The 21914-nt window shown below is 50.1% G+C and overlaps 2 protein-coding genes across 2 annotated transcripts; one reads left to right on the top strand and one right to left on the bottom strand.

Annotated features, from left to right (window-relative positions):
• Window positions 1–468: 468 nt before the first annotated feature.
• Window positions 469–10023, top strand: LOC124527948 (UL16-binding protein 1-like). Its single transcript, XM_047101239.1, has 5 exons — window positions 469–600; window positions 6402–6665; window positions 6902–7174; window positions 7887–8018; window positions 9906–10023. The coding sequence occupies exons 1-5, from the start codon at window positions 522–524 to the stop codon at window positions 9959–9961; spliced, it is 804 nt and encodes a 267-aa protein (XP_046957195.1). The 5' UTR covers window positions 469–521; the 3' UTR covers window positions 9962–10023.
• Window positions 10024–12751: 2728 nt separating this feature from the next.
• Window positions 12752–20222, bottom strand: LOC124528565 (UL16-binding protein 1-like). The gene is made up of 6 exons (XM_047102236.1): window positions 20135–20222; window positions 19726–19989; window positions 19217–19489; window positions 18397–18506; window positions 16620–16702; window positions 12752–12821 (listed from the first exon to the last, which is right to left on the bottom strand). Exons 1-6 carry the CDS (start codon window positions 20220–20222, stop codon window positions 12752–12754), a joined length of 888 nt encoding a protein of 295 aa, XP_046958192.1.
• Between the last annotated feature and the right edge of the window lie 1692 nt (window positions 20223–21914).

Below are 21914 nucleotides of genomic sequence, written 5' to 3'. Positions count from 1 at the left end.
TAATGTTTTATTTATTTTTGAGACAGAGAGAGCATGAGCAGGGGCAGAGAGAGGGGAGGGGCAGAGAGAGGGAAGGGGCAGAGAGAGGGGAGGGGCAGAGAGAGGGGAGGGGCAGAGAGAGAGGGAGACAGAATCCGAAGCAGGCTCCAGCCTCTGAGCTGTCTGCACGGAGCCCCGCTTCGGGCTCGAACTCACGAACCGTGAGATCATGACCTGAACCAAAGTCGGACGCTCAACCGACTGAGCCACCCGGGCGCCCCCCCCCCCCCCCTTTTCTCCGTCTTCTGGTCCAGAGACGCCAGGGCAGAAGAGGCTGAGGAAGGCTGCTAAGCAGGTGACTGGCTCCGCCCACAGGAGCCTCTACTCCTCCCACACCCATATTAGGGCAAGCTGCGCTCGTCCCACCCTCAGAGCACGTAGGAAGTCGGACCTCTTAGACGCCGGTTTTCTCCAGCTCGGAGTTGCTAGAGGACTCCCATCCGCCCTGCCGCGCTCTTCACGCCGCCCTCCCGCTGCCGACCATGGCTCGGCTTGGGGACACCATCCTCCGTCTTTGTCTCCTGCTCCGGTTTCTGCTAACAGATTCAGCGCCTCGCGGCTGTGAGTTCAGAGGTAGAACCTGGGCGGGGGGCAGTGCGGCGGTCGGGAGGAGCATTAAGACTTGGAAGGAGTTGCGGTGTGCCCCGAGGGGTTCTGGAGCCTTCTCGCCGGGTGGCGTTCCGTCCTCCTCCTCAATTATTCCCCGGCCGGCTTGTTCCGCGTCCGCGGCGTCTGCGGGTCGTGGGTTCCCGGGACCCGGAGAGGTAACTGTAAATGGGCAGTTTCCTCCGAAAGCGCTGCTGCGGCCGGGTGGACCCGGTGGGGGCGGGGCAGCAGAGCCGGAGCAGGGGGAGGGAAAGACGGCCTCCTCGCGGAGCCTAAGCCGGAGTCTCAGCCCCTGAGCCCCGGGCTTTGGGCAGGACGGAGGGCGATCCCTCAGCGAAGGAACTGCCAGATAAACCTGCCCCGCGACGCGGCCCACACAACTCTGCCCGCACGAGTCTCCATTCCCGTTACCGGAGCACTTGGACTTCTCAGTTCACTGCCCCCCTCCCCCCCCCTTGACCCCCCCGCCCCCTCCCCCCCCCCCCCCCGCGTCCGGCTCCAGAAGCTCTTCCACCAGCCACGTCCCAGCACCTCCCAGCTCAGAGTGGGCAGGTCTGATATCCTATGGCCAGAGACCTCCTGGCTACCAGACCCCTGGACCTCACCTGCAGCCTCTTACTCCGTGTGACTTTCCCTGCTGCAAGTGGCATAGAAGAGGGCTCCTTCATAGCCTTGCATTCAGAGAGGTTTTGATGTTGGTACTCCTCTCTCTCACTGCATCCAGGATAAGTACTTTTTAAACATTCTATTTGGAGAGAAGAGAAGGCCGTGTAAGAGTACTGTACTTGAATTTCCTTGCAACCTAGCCCCCTACCCACAAGTAATTCAACTGCAAAGATTTTTCACTCCTGGGACAGAGGTGGGGGATGTGAAAGGACCACATGGTGATGTGGGTACCTGAGCCAAATGGTGTCGCTGTGAACAGGGGCTGGGAGAGGTGTCTTTTCACCCCCTACCCTGCACCAGCTCAATAACAGGGGCCCCTGAGGACGCTTTCGATCCCTGTGGATGGTGTCAACTCACGCAGTAGGTTTACACAGTGAAAACGTCCGGGTGGTCTCTGCTCTCCAGAGTACGCTCACCCCTGTAAATGACCACATGACTCTTTGGGGAAGGCCAGCAGGAAGCATTGCTCTTGCTGTTGACCTGAAGGGTCCCTCCTGATTGGAACCTGGCTTCTGCTTCTAGTAAAGAGTTGCAGTTCTGAGAGGCGGCTCCGTTCTGGAACCTGGGCAGAGGATCCAGAGTCTGTGTGGGGTCACCGCTTTCAGCTTCCTCCTCATCCATCTTGGGGATTGGTCTTTGTTTTATTGTTTAACTCCAGCAGTCTTCGGGTTGGCTGTCCAACTACTTTGCCTTTACAGTCATGTGTTCTGTGAGCCAGAGGGATGGACAGCTTTCTGTGGGTCAGGCCCCTGGCTGCTTTCCAGCGTCTAGGATCATTCTAGGATCGTTTCAATCGTTGCCGCCTCCCTGCTTCGGACAGTTGAGCGCCTATACCTCAAATCTATTATATCAGGACTTCCCACCGCCAATACCACTGGGAGCCTGATTCTGCAACACCGTCCCATTACCGCCACGCTTCTGCCTTCAAAGATAGCCATCACTAAGCTTCTTTTGTTTTAATTTCTTGAGAGAGAGAGAGAGAGAGAGAGAGAGAGAGAGTGGGCGCAAATGGGGGAGGGGCAGAGAGAGAAGAGAGACACAGAAGGAGAGAGAAGGAATCCCATGCAGGCTCTGCACTGTCAGTGCAAAGCCCGATGCAGGGCTCGAGCCACAAACTGGGAGATCATGACCTGAGCCAAAGTTGCACACTTAACTGACTGAGCCACCCAGGCGCCCTGCCATGACTAAGCTCCTTCAGGATTTTGGTGCCTTCTCACCATGCACTTTTGGTTTTTTGGTTTCTGTTTTTTGAATGTTATTAAAATCCAAGCTAACATAGGGCGTAATAATGGTTTCAGGAGTAGAATGTAGGGATTCATCAATTACATGTAACACCCATGCTTGTCCCAACAGGTGCCCTCCTTAATGCCCACCACCCATTCAGCCCATCCCCCCACCCATTACCCCTCCAGCAACCCTCAGTTTCTTCTCTGTATTTCAGTCTCTTATGGTTTGCCTCCCTCTCTGTTTGTATCTTATTTTTCGTTCCCTTCCCCTATGTTCATCTACTGTGTTTCTTAACTTTCCACATATGCGTGAAATCATATATTTATCTTTCTCTGACTTATTTTGCTTAGCATGATATGCTCTAGTTCCATCCACATGGCTGCAAATGGCAAGATTTCATTCCTTTTGATCACCAAGTAATATTCCATTTATTTATAAAGTATATACATTTATATATATTTATACATTTATATATAAATGTATAGTGTATTTATACTAGATCTTCTTTATCCGTTTGTCACTCGATGGACATCTGGCCCATTCCATAATTTGGCTATTGTGGATAGTGCTGCTAAAACACTGGGGTGCATGTGCCCCTTAAAATCAGCATTTTGGTATCCTTTGGAGCGGTACCTAGTAGTGCAACTAAGGGGTCATAGGCTAGTTATACTTTTAATTTTTTGAGGAACTTCCATATTGTTTTCCCTACTGGCTGCACCAGTTTGCAGTCCCAGCAGCAGTGAAAAAGGCTTTACCTTCCTCCGCATCCTTGCCAATAGCTGATGTTTCCCCAGTTGATGATTTTCGCCATTCTCACTGGTGTGAGGTGGTATCTCATTGTGGTTTTGACTTGTACTTCCCTGATGATGTGTGATGTTGAGCATCTTTTCATGTGCCTGTTGGCCATCTGGATGACTTCTTTGGAAAAGTGTCTGTTCGTGTCTTTTACCTCTTTCTTCACTGGATTATTTGTTTCTTGGGTGTTGAGTTTGGTAAGTTCTTGATAGATTTTGGATAGTAACCCTTTATCGGATATCTCATTTGCAAATTTCTTCTCTCGTTCCGTCCATGGACTTTTAGTTTTGTCGAATGTGCGGAAGGAAACAGACCTCGTCTTGATTAGGTCCCAACAGTTCATGTTTGCTTTTGTGTTCCTTGCCTCCAGAGACATGTCAGGTAAGAAGTTTTTGCAGCCGAGGTCAAAGAGATTGGAGCCTGTTTTCTCCTCTAGGATTGGGATGGTTTCCTGTCCCACATTTAGGTGGTTTTTTTAATCCATTTTGAGTTTATTTTGTGTATGATGTAAGAACGTGGCCCAGGTTCGTTCTTCTGCACGGGCTGTCCAGTTTTCCTAACACCATTTGCTGAAGAGACTTAATTGCCACTGGATAGTCTTCCCTGCTTTGTCAAAGATTAGTTGGCCGTATGTTTGTGGGTCTGTTTCTGGGTTTTCTGTCCCGTTCCTTTGATCTGTGTGTCTGTTTTTGTGCCCGTACCATACTGTCTTGATGATTACAGCTTTGTAATCCAGCTTAGAGTCTGGAATTGTGATGCCTCCAGCTTTGGTGTTCCCTTTCAACAGTGCTTTGGATATTCGGGTCATTTCTGGTTCCCTGCAAATTTTGGAATTGTTTGTTCTAGCTCTGTGAAGAATGCTGGTGTCCGTTTGATAGGGATTGCATTGAATATGCAGGTGGCTTTGGGTGGTGTTGACATTATAACAATATTTCCTCTTTCAATCCACGAGCATGGGATGTTTTTCTACTTCTTTGTCCTCTTGAATTTCTTTCCGAGATTTCTGTACTTCGCAGCATATAGATCTTTCACCTCTTTGGTGAATTCATTCCTAGGTATTTTATGGTTTTCAGTACCATGGGGTTGATTCCTCGATTGCTCTTTCTGCTGCTTCATTATTGGTGTAGACAAACGCCACAGATTTCTGTACATTGACTTATATCCTGCAACTTTGCTGAATTCATGTATCAGTCGTAGCAGGTTTTTGGTGGAGTCTTTTGGGTTTTCCACAGAGAGTATCATGTCATCTAGGAAGCATGAAAGTTTGACTTCTTCCTTGCTGATTTGAATGCCTTTGATTTCTTTTTGTTTTCTGATTGTTGAGGCTAGGACTTCCAACGCTATGTTGAACAACGGTGGTGACAGCGGGCATCCCTGTCATGTTCCTGACCTTAGGGGGAAAGCTCTCAGTTTTTCCCCCTTGAGGATGATATCAGTGGTGGGTGTTTCCTACCTGGCCTTTGCGATCTTGGGGTATGTTCCTTCTATCCGTCCTTTCTTGTGGGTTTTCATCAAGAAGGATACTGTATCTTGTCAAATGCTTTTTCTGTATCTGTTGAGAGGATCGTGTTCTTGTTCTTTCTTTTATTAATGTGAGGCATCATGTTGATTGATTTGTGGCTATTGAAGCAGCCTTGCATCCCAGGAATAAATTCCACTTGATCGTGGCGAGTACTTCTTTTAATGGATTGTTGGCATGGGTTGGCTAGTAACTTGTTGAGAATTTTTGCATCCATGTTCATCGGGGAAATGGCTCTGTAGTTCTCCTTCTCAGTGGGACCATGCATTTTTTATGAGTTTCATTGAGAGTCCTCCAGACCGCTCCGTGAGCATAGTTGATGGGCATATTTTTGGTTTTGTTTCGGCATTTCTTACTACATTTGTTCTGTCATATGCACTTCTCCGGGCCTTTTTAATCCCTTACCACTATCTGTCATGGAATTCCTGATATTCTAGTCTGTGCCGTGTGGACCATCCTTCTTTCCAAGCCTCCAAGGCCCATCCTAATGGTAGATGATCACCATGACCAGGCCTGTGCTAAATGCTGGGACCCAGGATTGCAAATCTCTCTTCTCTGACTTTGGATTCTGTCCTCACCCTTCCCCGCCCTGACTCAGCTCCTCAGGAGTAGGCCCCCTCACGGTCTCTCATCTTATTAAAAAAATTTTTTTAATGTTTGTTTTTATTTAATAATTTAATTTTATAATAATTTTAAGAATAATTTTATTTAATAATTTAATGTTTAATGTTTGTTTATTTAAAAAAAATTTTTTTTTTCAAAGTTTATTTATTTTTGGGACAGAGAGAGACAGAGCATGAACGGGGGAGGGGCAGAGAGAGAGGGAGACACAGAAACGGAAACAGGCTCCAGGCTCTGAGCCATCAGCCCAGAGCCCGACGCGGGGCTCGAACTCACGGACCGCGAGATCGTGACCTGGCTGAAGTCGGACGCTTAACCGACTGCGCCACCCAGGCGCCCCAATGTTTGTTTATTTTTGAGAGAGAGAGAGAGAGAGAGAGAGAGACAGAGCATGAGTGGAGGAGGGGCAGAGAGAGGGAGACACAGAATCCGAAGCAGGCTCCAGGCTCTGGGCTGTCAGCACTGAGCCCGACGTGGGGCTCGAACTCACGAGCCGTGAGATCATGACCCGAGCTGAAGTCGGACGCTCCGCTGACTGAGCCACCCCGGCGCCCCTCATCTTCTGAGAGACACTGGGATAGATCCTGACCGTCAGCCGGCATGTAGACCTCTTCTTCCCATGGCCAGCGTAGCACGTGCCTGAATTGATTAAAGACTGAGTGACGCTGGATATCAGCCTGGTAGACACAGGGGACATGTCCCTGGCTGTATGGTTTCTGGTCAGGCAGAGGAATCCCGATCCTTGGTCCTTTTCCAAGAAGGGAAGTGCGCCAGCCTTCAATGGTTAGGGGCGAGGGGCTGTGCAGGGGCCGCCTTTGCTCTGCTAGGCCAGCCCTGCAGAGATACAATGACTGTCACATGGATGGGAGAGGCACGCCTCTGGGTCTGTTCTTCCAACCCCAACCCTAACTTACGTTTTCATTTGCAGATGCTCTTTCTCCTGCCTTTGAATTCCCCATCACACCAAAGCCCAATCCCGGAGAACCATGGTGTGAGATTCGAGGCAAGGTCAATGGAAACACGTTTCTGTATTACGCCTGTGGGAACAAGAAGGTCGAAGTCTTTGGTCCTCTGGGGAGGAATGTGAATGACATAGTGTTTTGGGAGAGACAGACCGAAACTCTGAAAGACCTGGCAGAAGAGCTCAAGAAGAAACTACTTGACTGGAAAGCAGCGGATTTTACACCCAGTGGTAAGTCGGAAAGGCCCAGGGCAGAAGTAGAACAGTTTGTAGGGCCAGGGACCTATTGTGTTCACGTACAACTTAGACATGGGTCCCACACGCGTGGCCCAGCAGCCAGGGCAGTGAAGAGGGACAGAACAGGACCAAGAAGGGTGAAGGGGAGCCGAGGAGTGGACAGCGGGTGGGACAAGGGATCGGTCAAGACCAGAGGCTGACCTCATGCCCATGGTGGGGGTGGGGGACAGACTCTCTCTCCCTGCAGGGCAGGATGGTGTGTGTGCGTGGGGACAACGGACGCACCAGCGGATCCTGGGAGTTTCACATCAATGAACACATATCCTACTTCTTTAACTCAGAGAGTGGAAATTGGACACTTCGTCCTAGAGGCCGACAGATAAAGGCCTCATGGGAAAGTGACAGAGATTTGACCAATTCCCTCATGAAGATCTCAGTTGGAGATTGTAACAAGTGGCTTGAGCGAATATTGATGCACTGGGATGAACTGTGGGAGACAACAGGTAACTCAGAAGACTGGATGAAGTTGTTCTCTTGAAATCGGGCCTACCTTCTCCACTGTAGTGTGTGTGTGTGTGTGTGTGTGAGAGAGAGAGAGAGAGAGAGAGAGAGACAGAAACAGAGCCAGAGAAGGTGATCCATCCATGGTGAATTTCTTTTGGGGAGAGTAATGGCCACATTATGTTCTAGCGTCCTTCCTTTCCCTTCTCAACTCCTGAAATCTCTTCCTTGCTGCATGTCCTTTAGTTTTCTGGGATTTCTTGGATTCCCTCCTGGCCCCAAACATGAGGGTGTCAGTCTGATTCCAGAGATTCCTTCTCGCTCTTCCCTTTCCTGAGAATCATTGATCTTCTCATCTCATCTTGTCTCTGGCCGGGGATCATTCCTGGCCACGTGCACTGTTAGCTCCAGAGAGGGGGTCAACTGTCACCACCCTCGTGCTCCGTGACCACCTCTTCTGCCACAGCAGGAGTGACCAGTTATGTTGGAACCCGTGCTTCCCCCTTTAGCTGTGCGAGGTCCTTCGGGACAGGTCCCGTGTCTTTCCTCGGTTCCCGCCCCAGAACCTGTCACAGCAGCTGCCACGATGTAGAGTGACAGAAAGCATCTGCAGCGTGGGATCATCTGCGGCAGGAGGAGCGGAGGGGGTATCTCTTCCGATTTAAGTCTGAAACAGGATTTGGGGTCTGAAACCCTCTTGTGTTTCCATTTCAGCCCCGCCAGGCACGCAGCAAGTCACGGCCCAGTCCGGGGCCACGGCCCTCAGACCCATCACCTGGATCCTCCCTGTGATTCTCAGCCGCTTAATCATAACTCGCATCCAGGTAGAGTCTTTTAGAGTGACAGGTACTGAGAGCAGATGGAGCGGGAAGGGAGGGGCAACTGGCCTGGTGTGAGGACAGGGACAGGTGACTCCCCCGCCCGACCCTGCCCACTCACTGAACCTTGTCATCACAGAAGTGAGACGAGGTGATGAGTTCCCCTGTCAGCTGTTAGCAGTAACGTGGACAAGCTCAGCCCTGAGTTGTCATAAGGCCTCACTGTTAAGGCCGCTGGGAAAGGGGAGGGGCCCCCCACTGCATAAGGCCTGTTGACGCTAAGGAGATGTAGCAAGGTCAGGCCCGACTCAGACCTGATTCTAGATTGAAGAGAGTCAATTTGGCCCAGTGCGGGTGGTGTGCGGGGAGAGGGACACACCGCTTGGGCAGTACTCACGTTGGAGCACGAGAGGCGTGGTGGCTCCACGTGATGTCTCAGGGAAGGGGACTCCATCCAGGGGCCTACGAGGAGAGGCACCAGTGTCTGTTCCGGGGGAGGGAGTGGGAAGGCCGGGCAGAGGCAACTGGAAAGCCTGGAGTTGCGTGCTGTGTTCCCCCAGACAGTGGCTTGGGTCTTAGCATGTGAGGCAGAAAGTGAACAGTGGAGACTGTGCGTGGCAAGATGTAGAAGCGTGGGGAATCCGGCTCAGGCTGCTGCAGGCACTGGCAGCTCGCTTCCTGTAGACCTCAGATCCAGAGCCGCTGAGCACCCCTGCTTGGAGCAGAGCTGACCCGGGAGACGGGGGGGACAGAGCGGGCCCGGGAGATGGGGGGGCAGAGCTGACCCGGGCGATGGGGGGGCAGAGCTGACCCGGGAGACGGGGGGACAGAGCTGGCCCGGGAGATGGGAGGGCAGAGCTGACCCGGGAGATGGGGGAGCAGAGCTGACCCGGGAGATGGGGGGGCAGAGCTGACCTGGGAGACGGGGGGACAGAGCTGGCCCAGGAGATGGGAGGGCAGAGCTGACCCGGGAGACGGGGGGGCAGAGCGGGCCCGGGAGATGGGGGGGCAGAGCTGACCCAGGAGATGGGGGAGCAGAGCTGATCTCGCAGACGGGGGAGCAGAGCTGACCCGGGAGATGGGGGGGCAGAGCTGACCCGGGAGATGGGGGGGGAGAGCTGACCCGGGAGACGGGGGGACAGAGCTGACCCAGGAGATGGGGAGCAGAGCTGACCCGGGAGATGGAGGGGCAGAGCTGACCCGGGAGATGGGGGAGCAGAGCTGACCCGGGAGATCGGGGGGCAGAGCTGACCCAGGAGATGGGGAGCAGAGCTGACCCGGGAGATGGAGGGGCAGAGCTAACCCTGGAGATGGGGGGCTGAGTTGCTGGGGGTGCTCACAGCTGAGCCGGACCAGGAATGGATGGGATGGGGGAAGGAGCATCATGCTAAGGGCTCTGAGTGCTGCTAGCTGGGAGGCTGGGAGGGAAGGGAGAGGAAAGGATCTTGGCTTCAAAATTCCGCAAGGTTAGAGGTATCAAGCGCAGGCCCCTGTCTGCTGTCAGATCCCTCACCAGGTCCTGTAGGACTGCCCATCAGAGGCAGAATTAGAACCCGAGTCAAGTGGGCAGAATGATTTGTTACTTCCTGAGCCCAAACCCTTGGTAACAGCTCCGGAGAATGACTCAGTGACTTGTTTTCAGAGGGAGGCGGTTTGTAAAGGCAGTTGGACCCAGGGCTGGGGAGATGGCTGGAGGGAAGTACATGTCCCTCAATGAGGGCTGGACTCTGGGTGCGGGGGTAGGTGGGGAAGGGCAGCCCCAGGACAACTGGCCCAGGAATTTCTCAGCCACGAGACCAACACCTGTTCTTTTCTCAAGGCTGCTGATTATACCAGGAAGCCCCCGAGAGCGTCGTCCCGCTTAGCGACTCTGTTTTGCTAGGCTCCCTTTGGATCACTTGCTGTTCGTTTTTAGACCAGACTTTAAGAATCCAGCGACGTCACCAACTTCCAGCTATTACAAAGCCATAATTATCAAGACAGTATGGTACTGGCACAAAAACAGACACTCAGATCAATGAAAGAGAATAGAAAACCCAGAAATGGACCCACAAACGTATGGCCAACTAATGAGCAGGAGAGAATATCCAATGGAATAAAGACAGTCTCTTCCCAGTGGTGCTAGTAACACTGGGCTGCAATGTGCAGAAAAACGAACCTGGACCACTTTCTCACACCAGACACAAAAATAAACTCAAAGTGGATGAAAGACCTCAATGTAAGACAGGAAGCCATCAAAATCCTTGAGGAGAAAGCAGGCCAAAACCTCTTTGATCTTGGCCGCAGCAACTTCTTACTCAACACGTCTCCAGAGGCATGGGATACAAAAGTAAAACTGAACTTTTGGGGCCTCATCAAATAAAAAGCTTCTGCACAGCGAAGGAAACAATCAGCAAAACTAAATGGCAGCCAATGGAATGGGAGAAGATATTTGCAAATGACATATCACATAAAGGGTTAGTATCCAAAATCTATAAAGAATTTATCAAACTCAACACCCAAAACACAAATAATCCAGTGAGGAAATGGGCAAAAGGCATGAATAGGCACTTCTCCAAAGAAGACATCCAGATGGCCAACCGACACATGAAAAAATGCTCCACATCACTCATCATCAGGGAAATACAAATCAAATCCACCATAAGATACCACCTCACACCTGTCAGAATGGCGAACATTAACAACTCAGGCAACGACAGATGTTGGTGAGGATGCAGAGAAAGAGGATCTCTTTTGCACTGCTGGTGGGAATGCAAAGTGGGGCAGCCACTCTGGAAAACAGTATGGAGGTTCCTCCAAAAACTAAAAATAGATATATATATCTATATATATATCTATACACACACACACACACACACACACAAACACACACACAACGCAGTATTAGTCAGCAGTCAAAAAGAATGAAATCTTGCCATTTGCCAGCACATGGATGGCACTAGAGGGTTTTATGCTAAGCGAAATTAGAGAAAGACAAATCTATGACTTTACTCATATGAGGACTTGAAGATACAAAACAGATGAACACAATGGAAGGGAAGCAAAAATAATATAAAAACAGCGATGGGAACAAAACATTAAGAGACTCTTAAATGTGGAGAACAAACAGAGGGTTACTGTGGGAGCTGTAGGAGGAGGGACAGGCTAAATGGCTAAGGGGCATTAACATGATAACGAACTTGAATGTAAATTTTAAAAAAATGAGAAAAACAGGGGCGCCTGGGTGGCTCAGTCAGTTAAGCGGCCGACTTCGGCTCAGGTCACGATCTCGCGGTCCGTGAGTTCGAGCCCCGCGTCAGGCTCTGTGCTGACAGCTCGGAGCCTGGAGCCTGTTTCGGATTCTGTGTCTCCCTCTCTCTCTGACCCTCCCCCGCTCATGCTCTGTCTCTCTCTGTCTCAAAAATAAATAAATGTTTTTAAAAAAAAATGAAAAAACCAAAAAGAATCCAGAGAAATCAGACCACATGGTGCAGCACATGTAACATCCATGTCCATTCATGCATTTGGGGAATGCACTTTTATTTAGCACTTTTCTTAGTATGTTATTTCATTTTCTTTTGATACTAAGTGATAGAATTATTTTATTTATTTTCAAATGTTTCTTTACTTGTGAGTGAGAGCATGCACGGGGGAGGGGCAGAGAGACAGAGGGAGAGAGAGGATCTGAGGCAGCCTCCACGCTGACAGCAGAGAGCCCGACGTGGGGCTGGAACTCACGAACCCTAAGATCATGACCTGAGCCAGAGTCGGACACTTAACTGACTGAACCACCCAGGCGCCCCAAAGTGATGGAATTCTTGCTCTGAAATGTTTAAATGCTTGACTAAGGAATCTCAACAAAGAGAACGTTTTCCATCTCGTCCTTTGGTTGTGGAATATCAGATTCTTCTATGCACTTTGGCCTTGTTCTTGCAGACACTTGTGCCAAAAAATATCATTTGAAGTTATGGAAACTCAGGGATTTTTTTCTGATAAATGACCTCATTGACGTCTAAAGAGAACAATATATATGTGATAGTTCTCTTCAGTAATTTCTATGTAAATATATTTAAATAAAATATCACTGTAATAAAAATGGTAGTTAACTCGGAATTTGTGTTTTATCCCATAAAGAACTCCTTGCTCTTCCTCACTTTGTGGGGTAAATATAACTGGTGATTCTGCTAGATTTCTTGTGGAAGCAGAGACTTTAAGGCTCACTCCAAAATCACATTTCAAGGAGCCATCTGTGGGTCTCAGTGCAAACAATGCAAATCCAACATGCCAACTGCAAACAAACATTTGAATATGAAGTAATCGAGAATCTTTCTGATTTCCCCTGATCCCCCATCTACAGGAGTGACTCTCCTGTCGTCTCTCCCCGCTGAGTCACCTCCTTCAGTGCACAGTGAATCTTCCTGGCAGAAACAGATCTGCTTCTAAAAATTAAGTTATTCTTCCATGAGCAAAGGATTGGTATCCAGAATATATAAAGAGCTCCTACGGATACATAAGTCATTCTAAGAGTTGTGCAAGGGCTTAGAGCAAGTTCCAGATGATAAATAAGCCTATGAAATCATTGAACACATCCTCAATAATCACGATAACACAAATAACAATGGGAGGCCCCACATAGGCATCAAACGGACAAAATTTTATTTTATTATTGGTTTACTTTTTGACATCCTAAATATATCTATAGCAAGTGGTGGACAGGAAATAGACTAACACGAGTTCTCTTAGGTATTGGTAGGAGTATAAATGGAATCACTCATTTGCCCTCTATTTCACCACGTCCAGACAGTAGTTGATGTTCAGCCCACTGCACGGCGATCCCAGTGTTCCTTCCAGGCTGGAAAACACGGAGACCAAAAAGCGTGGAGATGTATGTGTTTTCGCTGCGGTGTTACGTGCCGTAGCAACCATTAGCAATATGATATCCGAGTGAAGTACAACATATACACCATGTTAAGAGATTTGTTTTCTCTGCTTAAGACTAAATAATCGGAAGTACTTTCCAAAGTGATACAAAGACGGACCCGAACACCAGGGGAACACAGCTTTCAAATGTATATTTGAGGACATCTGGCTGACATCCCCTAACAGTGGCCTCGTGAATCTAAATCTCTCTACCTACGTGTAAAAATTAAAGCAATCAACCAAAAAGGCACATAAAACTCTGTAACCCCCATTTTCAGCACACCCAGGAAATGGAAAATGCCTAAGTCCATCCCTGTCTGTGACCATGATGGACACTGTTGGAACTTGAAGCAGAGTCTGAGGACGAGGCGGTGGTCAGGGGCCCTGACTCAGTATGGGATGATCCGTGGTGATGCGGGAGAATGTCCCGGTGGGTGGGAAATACATCCCAAAGTACATCACGAAAACTGGGAGGACATTGGTGTGACCGCTTACTGTCATACGGTTCAGGAAGAGAAGCGTCTGTACAGGACTTGCAACTTCTTTATAGTTCAGGCCTGTTTCAAAAATTTTTATCGTTACAAAAAATGGGAATTTAAGAAACACTCGTGTTTCAGAATTTGATGTGACAAGGTAAGTGACTCGGAACACAGCCTGGTCATTTTTTCAAGGCGGGTCCTCCCTCTTTGTCCCCTTCGGACTCTGTGCTCCGGCCTTCGGCAGCTTCTGTCTCCTCCACGTCCTCAGCATGGCCAGCCCAGGGCCTCATGGACAGGAAAGCCGCTAAGTTCCGGATCGGAGCTGTGCACACTGATCTCTATGGAGCCTGACCCTCACTTTGGTGCAGGAGAGGGCAGGCAACTGAATCAGCTCTTTTGCAGTGAGATCGCCCTCCAAGCCGTGTATGTGTGTGGGGGGGGGGGGGGAAGGGGGGGGTGCATGTGTGCATGCATGCACGTGTATGTATGTGCGTGTGTGTATGTGTGTACGTGCGTGTGCCCAAATACTTTCCTGCTCCAAACTCATGGCTGCCAAGGGATTTCCCTCACAGCCTCCCATCCCATTTCTTACCCTCCAACAAATAAATACCCTGAGGTCCTCACCATCATGCCTCTAGGCTTTGTGTTCTGGCACATTCCTCGGTCAGGTGTTCTGGATTACGTGGGCCAACAGCCTGGAACTCAGGAAAGGGGGGCACAAATACTACCTTCCATTCAGTCTTCCTTACCCTCCTATTTCAGTCAGAGCTCCCCTGACAAATAGAACCAGTATGAGGTGTAGACAGACAGATAAGAAGGGCTTGGCTCATGTGACTAGGGAGGCTGCCGACTCCAAAAGCTGCAGTGTGGGCCAGCATACAAAAGCCCAGGAGAGCCAGTGGCTCTTGGTCATACACTCACAACTAGGGAGGAATGTCTGCATAGAACTATGAATCAAAAACAAAAAACCACTATGAGTCATTGGCTGGGTGGTTTCCTAAACTCAAGTAGGAATGAAATAAGACATTAGTGGGAGATGATGCAATAATCCAGTGCTTGCTCCTGCTGAGGGTGCCCCCCCTGGTCTCCTAATTCAGGTGTTAGCCCTGCCTGCCCTGAAGGCCAGGGCTGGGGTCTCTCTTGCTGTGAAGGATGGGCAGCCCCCCTTAACATCTCTGTCACTGGAGTCTCTTGGGGTAGGTGGAAATAGAGCCCTAACCAAGATTCAGAACTCTATCAGATTCAAGAGGTGAAGACTTTCCCCTTCATCACCACATTGGTGTGAATTGTGAATTTTAAGTTAGTTATTTATGAATCAATATCTAGATTTATGTATTCATTTATTAAGTTTATGCATTTATTTTGAGAGAGAGAAAAAGCGTGAGTGGGGGAGGGGCACAGAGAGCGCAAAAGAGAATCCCCAAGCTGACTCCACACTGTCAGCAGCTGAGCCCGACGTGGTGCTGGAATGCACAAACTGAGATCATGACATACGCCGAAGTCAGATGCTTAACCGACTGAGCCACCCAGGTGCCCCGATTTTAAGTTATTTAAATGTTGGTTTAATGGCTGCATGATTGAGACAGTATGAAAGTGAAGGTGCTAAAGTAGGCTAAAGCTAACATGTGGAAATGTCAGGTAGAAGGTGAAATCAGATCATAGTATAGATGGGTTTGGCACCTCACTGGTAAGGAAACATGGCAATATAAATTCTTCCCTCAGGTGCCCCAAACTTTTCCCCACTGCTTGCCTGCAAGTCTGGCTGCAAGGGCAAAAAATCTGCTAGAAAACATAGATGATAAGATAGCTAACTGCCGTTCATCCAGATTGAATTAAGACTTGTGCACTTGCAGGGCGCCTGGGTGGCTCAGTCGGTTAAGCGTCCGACTTCAGCTCAGGTCATGATCACCGTTCTTGGGTTCAAGCCTCGCATCAGGCTCTGTGCTGACAGCTCAGAGCCTAGAGCCTGCTTCGGATTCTTTGTCTCTCTCTCTCTTTGCCCCTTGTCCACTTACACTCTGTCTTCTCGCTCTCAAAAATAAATAAACATTAAAAAAAAGAAAAATAATAAGAAAAAAAGAAGGAATATGATAATGATATTAATAAACATATTTATATAATACTAATATAAATATATATTGATTATATATAATTACATATAATATCATAAAGGGGACAATCCAACAAGGAGATATAACAATTGTAAACATTTATGCACCCCAATGGGTGCACACAAATACATAAAACAGTTAATAACAAATATTAAAGAACTATTAGATAATAACAGAATAATAGTAGGGGACTTTAACACCCTACTCACATCAAGTGACAGGTCATCTAAACAGAAAATGAATGAAGAAATGATGGCTTTGAATGACGCTGCACCAGATGTATTTAATAGTATATTCAGAACACTCCATCCTAAAACAGCAGAATGCACATTCTTTTCAAGTACACATGGAACATTCTCCAGAATAGATAACTTATTAGCCCACAAATCAAGACTCAACAAATTCAAGAAGACTGAAGTCATAGCATGCATCTTTTTCTTGAATTTTGTTTTTAAATTTACATCCAAATTAGTTAGCATATAGTGCAACAATGATTTCAGGAGTAGATTCCTTAGTGCCCCCTTACCCATTTAGCCCATCCCCCCTCCCACAACCCCTCCCATAACCCTCAGTTTGTTCTCCATATTTATGAGTCTCTTCTGTTTTGTCCCCCTCCCTGTTTTTATATTATTTTTATTTCCCTTCCCTTATGTTCATCTGTTTTGTCTCTTGAAGTCCTCATATGAGTGAAGTCCTATGATTTTTGTCTTTCTCTAATTTCACTTAGCATAATACCCTCCCTTGAGTGTCTCGTCCTCCAAACGACACAGCGTTGCCTTTCCTGAATATGCTCCTAGTGAATCTGCCCAGAACTAATTTCCTAAATATCTGTTAAATCACAGAGTTTGCTCTATTCCCTATGCTCTTGAGTAGAGACAGGTTCAGCACACTAGTACAGGCTTCATCCACTTTCCCACAGCCTTAGGACCGTGAGGAACGATGGTCACTTGGAATTCATTTTTCTACATGGGGACTGTGTAGAGTAGGAGGTCTTAGTCTAGTTTCTCCTTGAATGGGAAAAGGTGTCTGTGGATCGAGCAGAATGAGAGTCTGGGGGTCTCCCCATCCTGCTACCAGGCTAAGACCTCCCCAGCAGTCAGGGACCACTGGTCCCCTATGTCCCCCCCCCATTGTGCCCACAATACCGGCTGCCCGCCTAGACACCAGGCAAGGACGTGTTCGGGTTTCCATGTGGGGATGGCCAGAGTGATCATGGTGATAACCTGAGGCGATGGGTGTGAAGGCCATAGAGGCAGGGACGGACTGCTCCCCCATCTCCCGGGTCAGCTCTGCCCCCCCATCTCCCGGGTCAGCTCTGCCCTCCCATCTTGCGGGTCAGCTCTGCCCCTCCATCTCCCGGGTCAGCTCTGCTCCCCCATCTCCTGGGTCAGCTCTGCCCCCCATCTCCCGGGTCAGCTCTGCTCCCCCATCTCCCGGGTCAGCTCTGCCCCTCCATCTCCCGGGTCAGCTCTGCCCCTCCATCTCCCGGGTCAGCTCTGCTCCCCATCTCCTGGGTCAGCTCTGCCCCCCCATCTCCCGGGTCAGCTCTGTCCCCCCGTCTCCCGGGTCAGCTCTCCCCCCCCATCTCGCGGGTCAGCTCTGCCCCCCCATCTCCTGGGTCAGCTCTGCTCCCCCGTCTGCGAGATCAGCTCTGCTCCCCCATCTCCTGGGTCAGCTCTGCCCCCCCATCTCCCGGGCCCACTCTGCCCCCCCGTCTCCCGGGTCAGCTCTGCCCTCCCATCTCCCGGGCCAGCTCTGTCCCCCCGTCTCCCAGGTCAGCTCTGCCCCCCCATCTCCCGGGTCAGCTCTGCTCCCCCATCTCCCGGGTCAGCTCTGCCCCCCCATCTCCCGGGTCAGCTCTGCCCTCCCATCTCCCGGGCCAGCTCTGTCCCCCCGTCTCCCGGGTCAGCTCTGCCCCCCCGTCTCCCGGGCCCACTCTGTCCCCCCGTCTCCCAGGTCAGCTCTGCCCCCCCGTCTCCCGGGTCAGCTCTGCTCCCCCATCTCCTGGGTCAGCTCTGCCCCCCCATCTCCCGGGTCAGCTCTGCCCCCCCATCTCCCGGGCCAGCTCTCCCCCCCCATCTCCCGGGTCAGCTCTCCCCCCCCCATCTCCCGGGTCAGCTCTGCCCCCCCATCTCCCGGGTCAGCTCTGCCCCCCCATCTCCCAGGCCCGCTCTGTCCCCCCGTCTCCCGGGTCAGCTCTGCTCCAAGCAGGGGTGCTCAGCGGCTCTGGATCTGAGGTCTACAGGAAGCGAGCTGCCAGTGCCTGCAGCAGCCTGAGCCGGATTCCCCACGCTTCTACATCTTGCCACGCACAGTCTCCACTGTTCACTTTCTGCCTCACATGCTAAGACCCAAGCCACTGTCTGGGGGAACACAGCACGCAACTCCAGGCTTTCCAGTTGCCTCTGCCCGGCCTTCCCACTCCCTCCCCCGGAACAGACACTGGTGCCTCTCCTCGTAGGCCCCTGGATGGAGTCCCCTTTCCTGAGACATCACGTGGAGCCACCACGCCTCTCGTGCTCCAATGTGAGTACTGCCCAAGCGGTGTGTCCCTCTCCCCGCACACCACCCGCACTGGGCCAAATTGACTCTCTTCAATCTAGAATCAGGTCTGAGTCGGGCCTGACCTTGCTACATCTCCTTAGCGTCAACAGGCCTTATGCAGTGGGGGGCCCCTCCCCTTTCCCAGCGGCCTTAACAGTGAGGCCTTATGACAACTCAGGGCTGAGCTTGTCCACGTTACTGCTAACAACTGACAGGGGAACTCATCACCTCGTCTCACTTCTGTGATGACAAGGTTCAGTGAGTGGGCAGGGTCGGGCGGGGGAGTCACCTGTCCCTGTCCTCACACCAGGCCAGTTGCCCCTCCCTTCCCGCTCCATCTGCTCTCAGTACCTGTCACTCTAAAAGACTCTACCTGGATGAGAGTTATGATTAAGCGGCTGAGAATCACAGGGAGGATCCAGGTGACGGGTCTGAGGGCCGTGGCCCCGGACTGGGCCGTGACTTGCTGCGTGCCTGGCGGGGCTGAAATGGAAACACAAGAGGGTTTCAGACCCCAAATCCTGTTTCAGACTTAAATCGGAAGAGATACCCCCTCCGCTCCTCCTGCCGCAGATGATCCCACGCTGCAGATGCTTTCTGTCACTCTACATCGTGGCAGCTGCTGTGACAGGTTCTGGGGCGGGAACCGAGGAAAGACACGGGACCTGTCCCGAAGGACCTCGCACAGCTAAAGGGGGAAGCACGGGTTCCAACATAACTGGTCACTCCTGCTGTGGCAGAAGAGGTGGTCACGGAGCACGAGGGTGGTGACAGTTGACCCCCTCTCTGGAGCTAACAGTGCACGTGGCCAGGAATGATCCCCCGCCAGAGACAAGATGAGATGAGAAGATCAATGATTCTCAGGAAAGGGAAGAGCGAGAAGGAATCTCTGGAATCAGACTGACACCCTCATGTTTGGGGCCAGGAGGGAATCCAAGAAATCCCAGAAAACTAAAGGACATGCAGCAAGGAAGAGATTTCAGGAGTTGAGAAGGGAAAGGAAGGACGCTAGAACATAATGTGGCCATTACTCTCCCCAAAAGAAATTCACCATGGATGGATCACCTTCTCTGGCTCTGTTTCTTTCTGTCTCTCTCTCTCTCTCTCTCTCTCACACACACACGCACACACACTACAGTGGAGAAGGTAAGCCCGATTTCAAGAGAACAACTTCATCCAGTCTTCTGAGTTACCTGTTGTCTCCCACAGTTCATCCCAGTGCATCAATATTCGCTCAAGCCACTTGTTACAATCTCCAACTGAGATCTTCATGAGGGAATTGGTCAAATCTCTGTCACTCTCCCATGAGGCCTTTATCTGTCGGCCTCTAGGACGAAGTGTCCAATTTCCACTCTCTGAGTTAAAGAAGTAGGATATGTGTTCATTGATGTGAAACTCCCAGGATCCGCTGGTGCGTCCGTTGTCCCCACGCACACACACCATCCTGCCCTGCAGGGAGAGAGAGTCTGTCCCCCACCCCCACCATGGGCATGAGGTCAGCCTCTGGTCTTGACCGATCCCTTGTCCCACCCGCTGTCCACTCCTCGGCTCCCCTTCACCCTTCTTGGTCCTGTTCTGTCCCTCTTCACTGCCCTGGCTGCTGGGCCACGTGTGTGGGACCCATGTCTAAGTTGTACGTGAACACAATAGGTCCCTGGCCCTACAAACTGTTCTACTTCGGCCCTGGGCCTTTCCGACTTACCACTGGGTGTAAAATCCGCTGCTTTCCAGTCAAGTAGTTTCTTCTTGAGCTCTTCTGCCAGGTCTTTCAGAGTTTCGGTCTGTCTCTCCCAAAACACTATGTCATTCACATTCCTCCCCAGAGGACCAAAGACTTCGACCTTCTTGTTCCCACAGGCGTAATACAGAAACGTGTTTCCATTGACCGTGCCTCGAATCTCACACCATGGTTCTCCGGGATTGGGCTTTGGTGTGATGGGGAATTCAAAGGCAGGAGAAAGAGCATCTGCAAATGAAAACGTAAGTTAGGGTTGGGGTTGGAAGAACAGACCCAGAGGCGTGCCTCTCCCATCCATGTGACAGTCATTGTATCTCTGCAGGGCTGGCCTAGCAGAGCAAAGGCGGCCCCTGCACAGCCCCTCGCCCCTAACCATTGAAGGCTGGCGCACTTCCCTTCTTGGAAAAGGACCAAGGATCGGGATTCCTCTGCCTGACCAGAAACCATACAGCCAGGGACATGTCCCCTGTGTCTACCAGGCTGATATCCAGCGTCACTCAGTCTTTAATCAATTCAGGCACGTGCTACGCTGGCCATGGGAAGAAGAGGTCTACATGCCGGCTGACGGTCAGGATCTATCCCAGTGTCTCTCAGAAGATGAGGGGCGCCGGGGTGGCTCAGTCAGCGGAGCGTCCGACTTCAGCTCGGGTCATGATCTCACGGCTCGTGAGTTCGAGCCCCGCGTCGGGCTCAGTGCTGACAGCCCAGAGCCTGGAGCCTGCTTCGGATTCTGTGTCTCCCTCTCTCTGCCCCTCCTCCACTCATGCTCTGTCTCTCTCTCTCTCTCTCTCTCTCTCTCTCTCTCTCAAAAATAAACAAACATTAAACATTAAATTATTAAATAAAATAATTCTTAAATAAAATTATTATAAAATTAAATTATTAAATAAAAACAAACATTAAAAAAATTTTTTAATAATATGAGAGACCGTGAAGGGGCCTACTCCTGAGGAGCTGAGTCAGGGCAGGGAAGGGTGAGGACAGAATCCAAAGTCAGAGAAGAGAGATTTGCAATCCTGGGTCCCAGCATTTAGCACAGGCCTGGTCATGGTGATCATCTACCATTAGGATGGGCCTTGGAGGCTTGGAAAGAAGGATGGTCCACACGGCACAGACTAGAATATCAGGAATTCCATGACAGATAGTGGTAAGGGATTAAAAAGGCCCGGAGAAGTGCATATGACAGAACAAATGTAGTAAGAAATGCCGAAACAAAACCAAAAATATGCCCATCAACTATGCTCACGGAGCGGTCTGGAGGACTCTCAATGAAACTCATAAAAAATGCATGGTCCCACTGAGAAGGAGAACTACAGAGCCATTTCCCCGATGAACATGGATGCAAAAATTCTCAACAAGTTACTAGCCAACCCATGCCAACAATCCATTAAAAGAAGTACTCGCCACGATCAAGTGGAATTTATTCCTGGGATGCAAGGCTGCTTCAATAGCCACAAATCAATCAACATGGTACCTCACATTAATTAAAGAAAGAACAAGAACACGATCCTCTCAACAGATACAGAAAAAGCATTTGACAAGATACAGTATCCTTCTTGATGAAAACCCACAAGAAAGGACGGATAGAAGGAACATACCCCAAGATCACAAAGGCCAGGTAGGAAACACCCACCGCTGATATCATCCTCAAGGGGGAAAAACTGAGAGCTTTCCCCCTAAGGTCAGGAACATGACAGGGATGCCCGCTGTCACCACCGTTGTTCAACATAGCGTTGGAAGTCCTAGCCTCAACAATCAGACAACAAAAAGAAATCAAAGGCATTCAAATCAGCAAGGAAGAAGTCAAACTTTCATGCTTCCTAGATGACATGATACTCTCTGTGGAAAACCCAAAAGACTCCACCAAAAACCTGCTACGACTGATACATGAATTCAGCAAAGTTGCAGGATGTAAGTCAATGTACAGAAATCTGTGGCGTTTGTCTACACCAATAATGAAGCAGCAGAAAGAGCAATCGAGGAATCAACCCCATGGTACTGAAAACCATAAAATACCTAGGAATGAATTCACCAAAGAGGTGAAAGATCTATATGCTGCGAAGTACAGAAATCTCGGAAAGAAATTCAAGAGGACAAAGAAGTAGAAAAACATCCCATGCTCGTGGATTGAAAGAGGAAATATTGTTATAATG

The sequence above is a fragment of the Lynx rufus genome, unplaced genomic scaffold, assembly GCF_022079265.1.
Source record: "Lynx rufus isolate CCGP_SWC_20201006 ecotype Redwood Valley unplaced genomic scaffold, mLynRuf1.p SCAF_6, whole genome shotgun sequence".
In the NCBI taxonomy this organism is placed as follows: Eukaryota; Metazoa; Chordata; class Mammalia; order Carnivora; family Felidae; genus Lynx; species Lynx rufus.
Note: the sequence above shows the minus strand (reverse complement) of the source record. Positions and strands in the feature narration are given on the sequence as shown.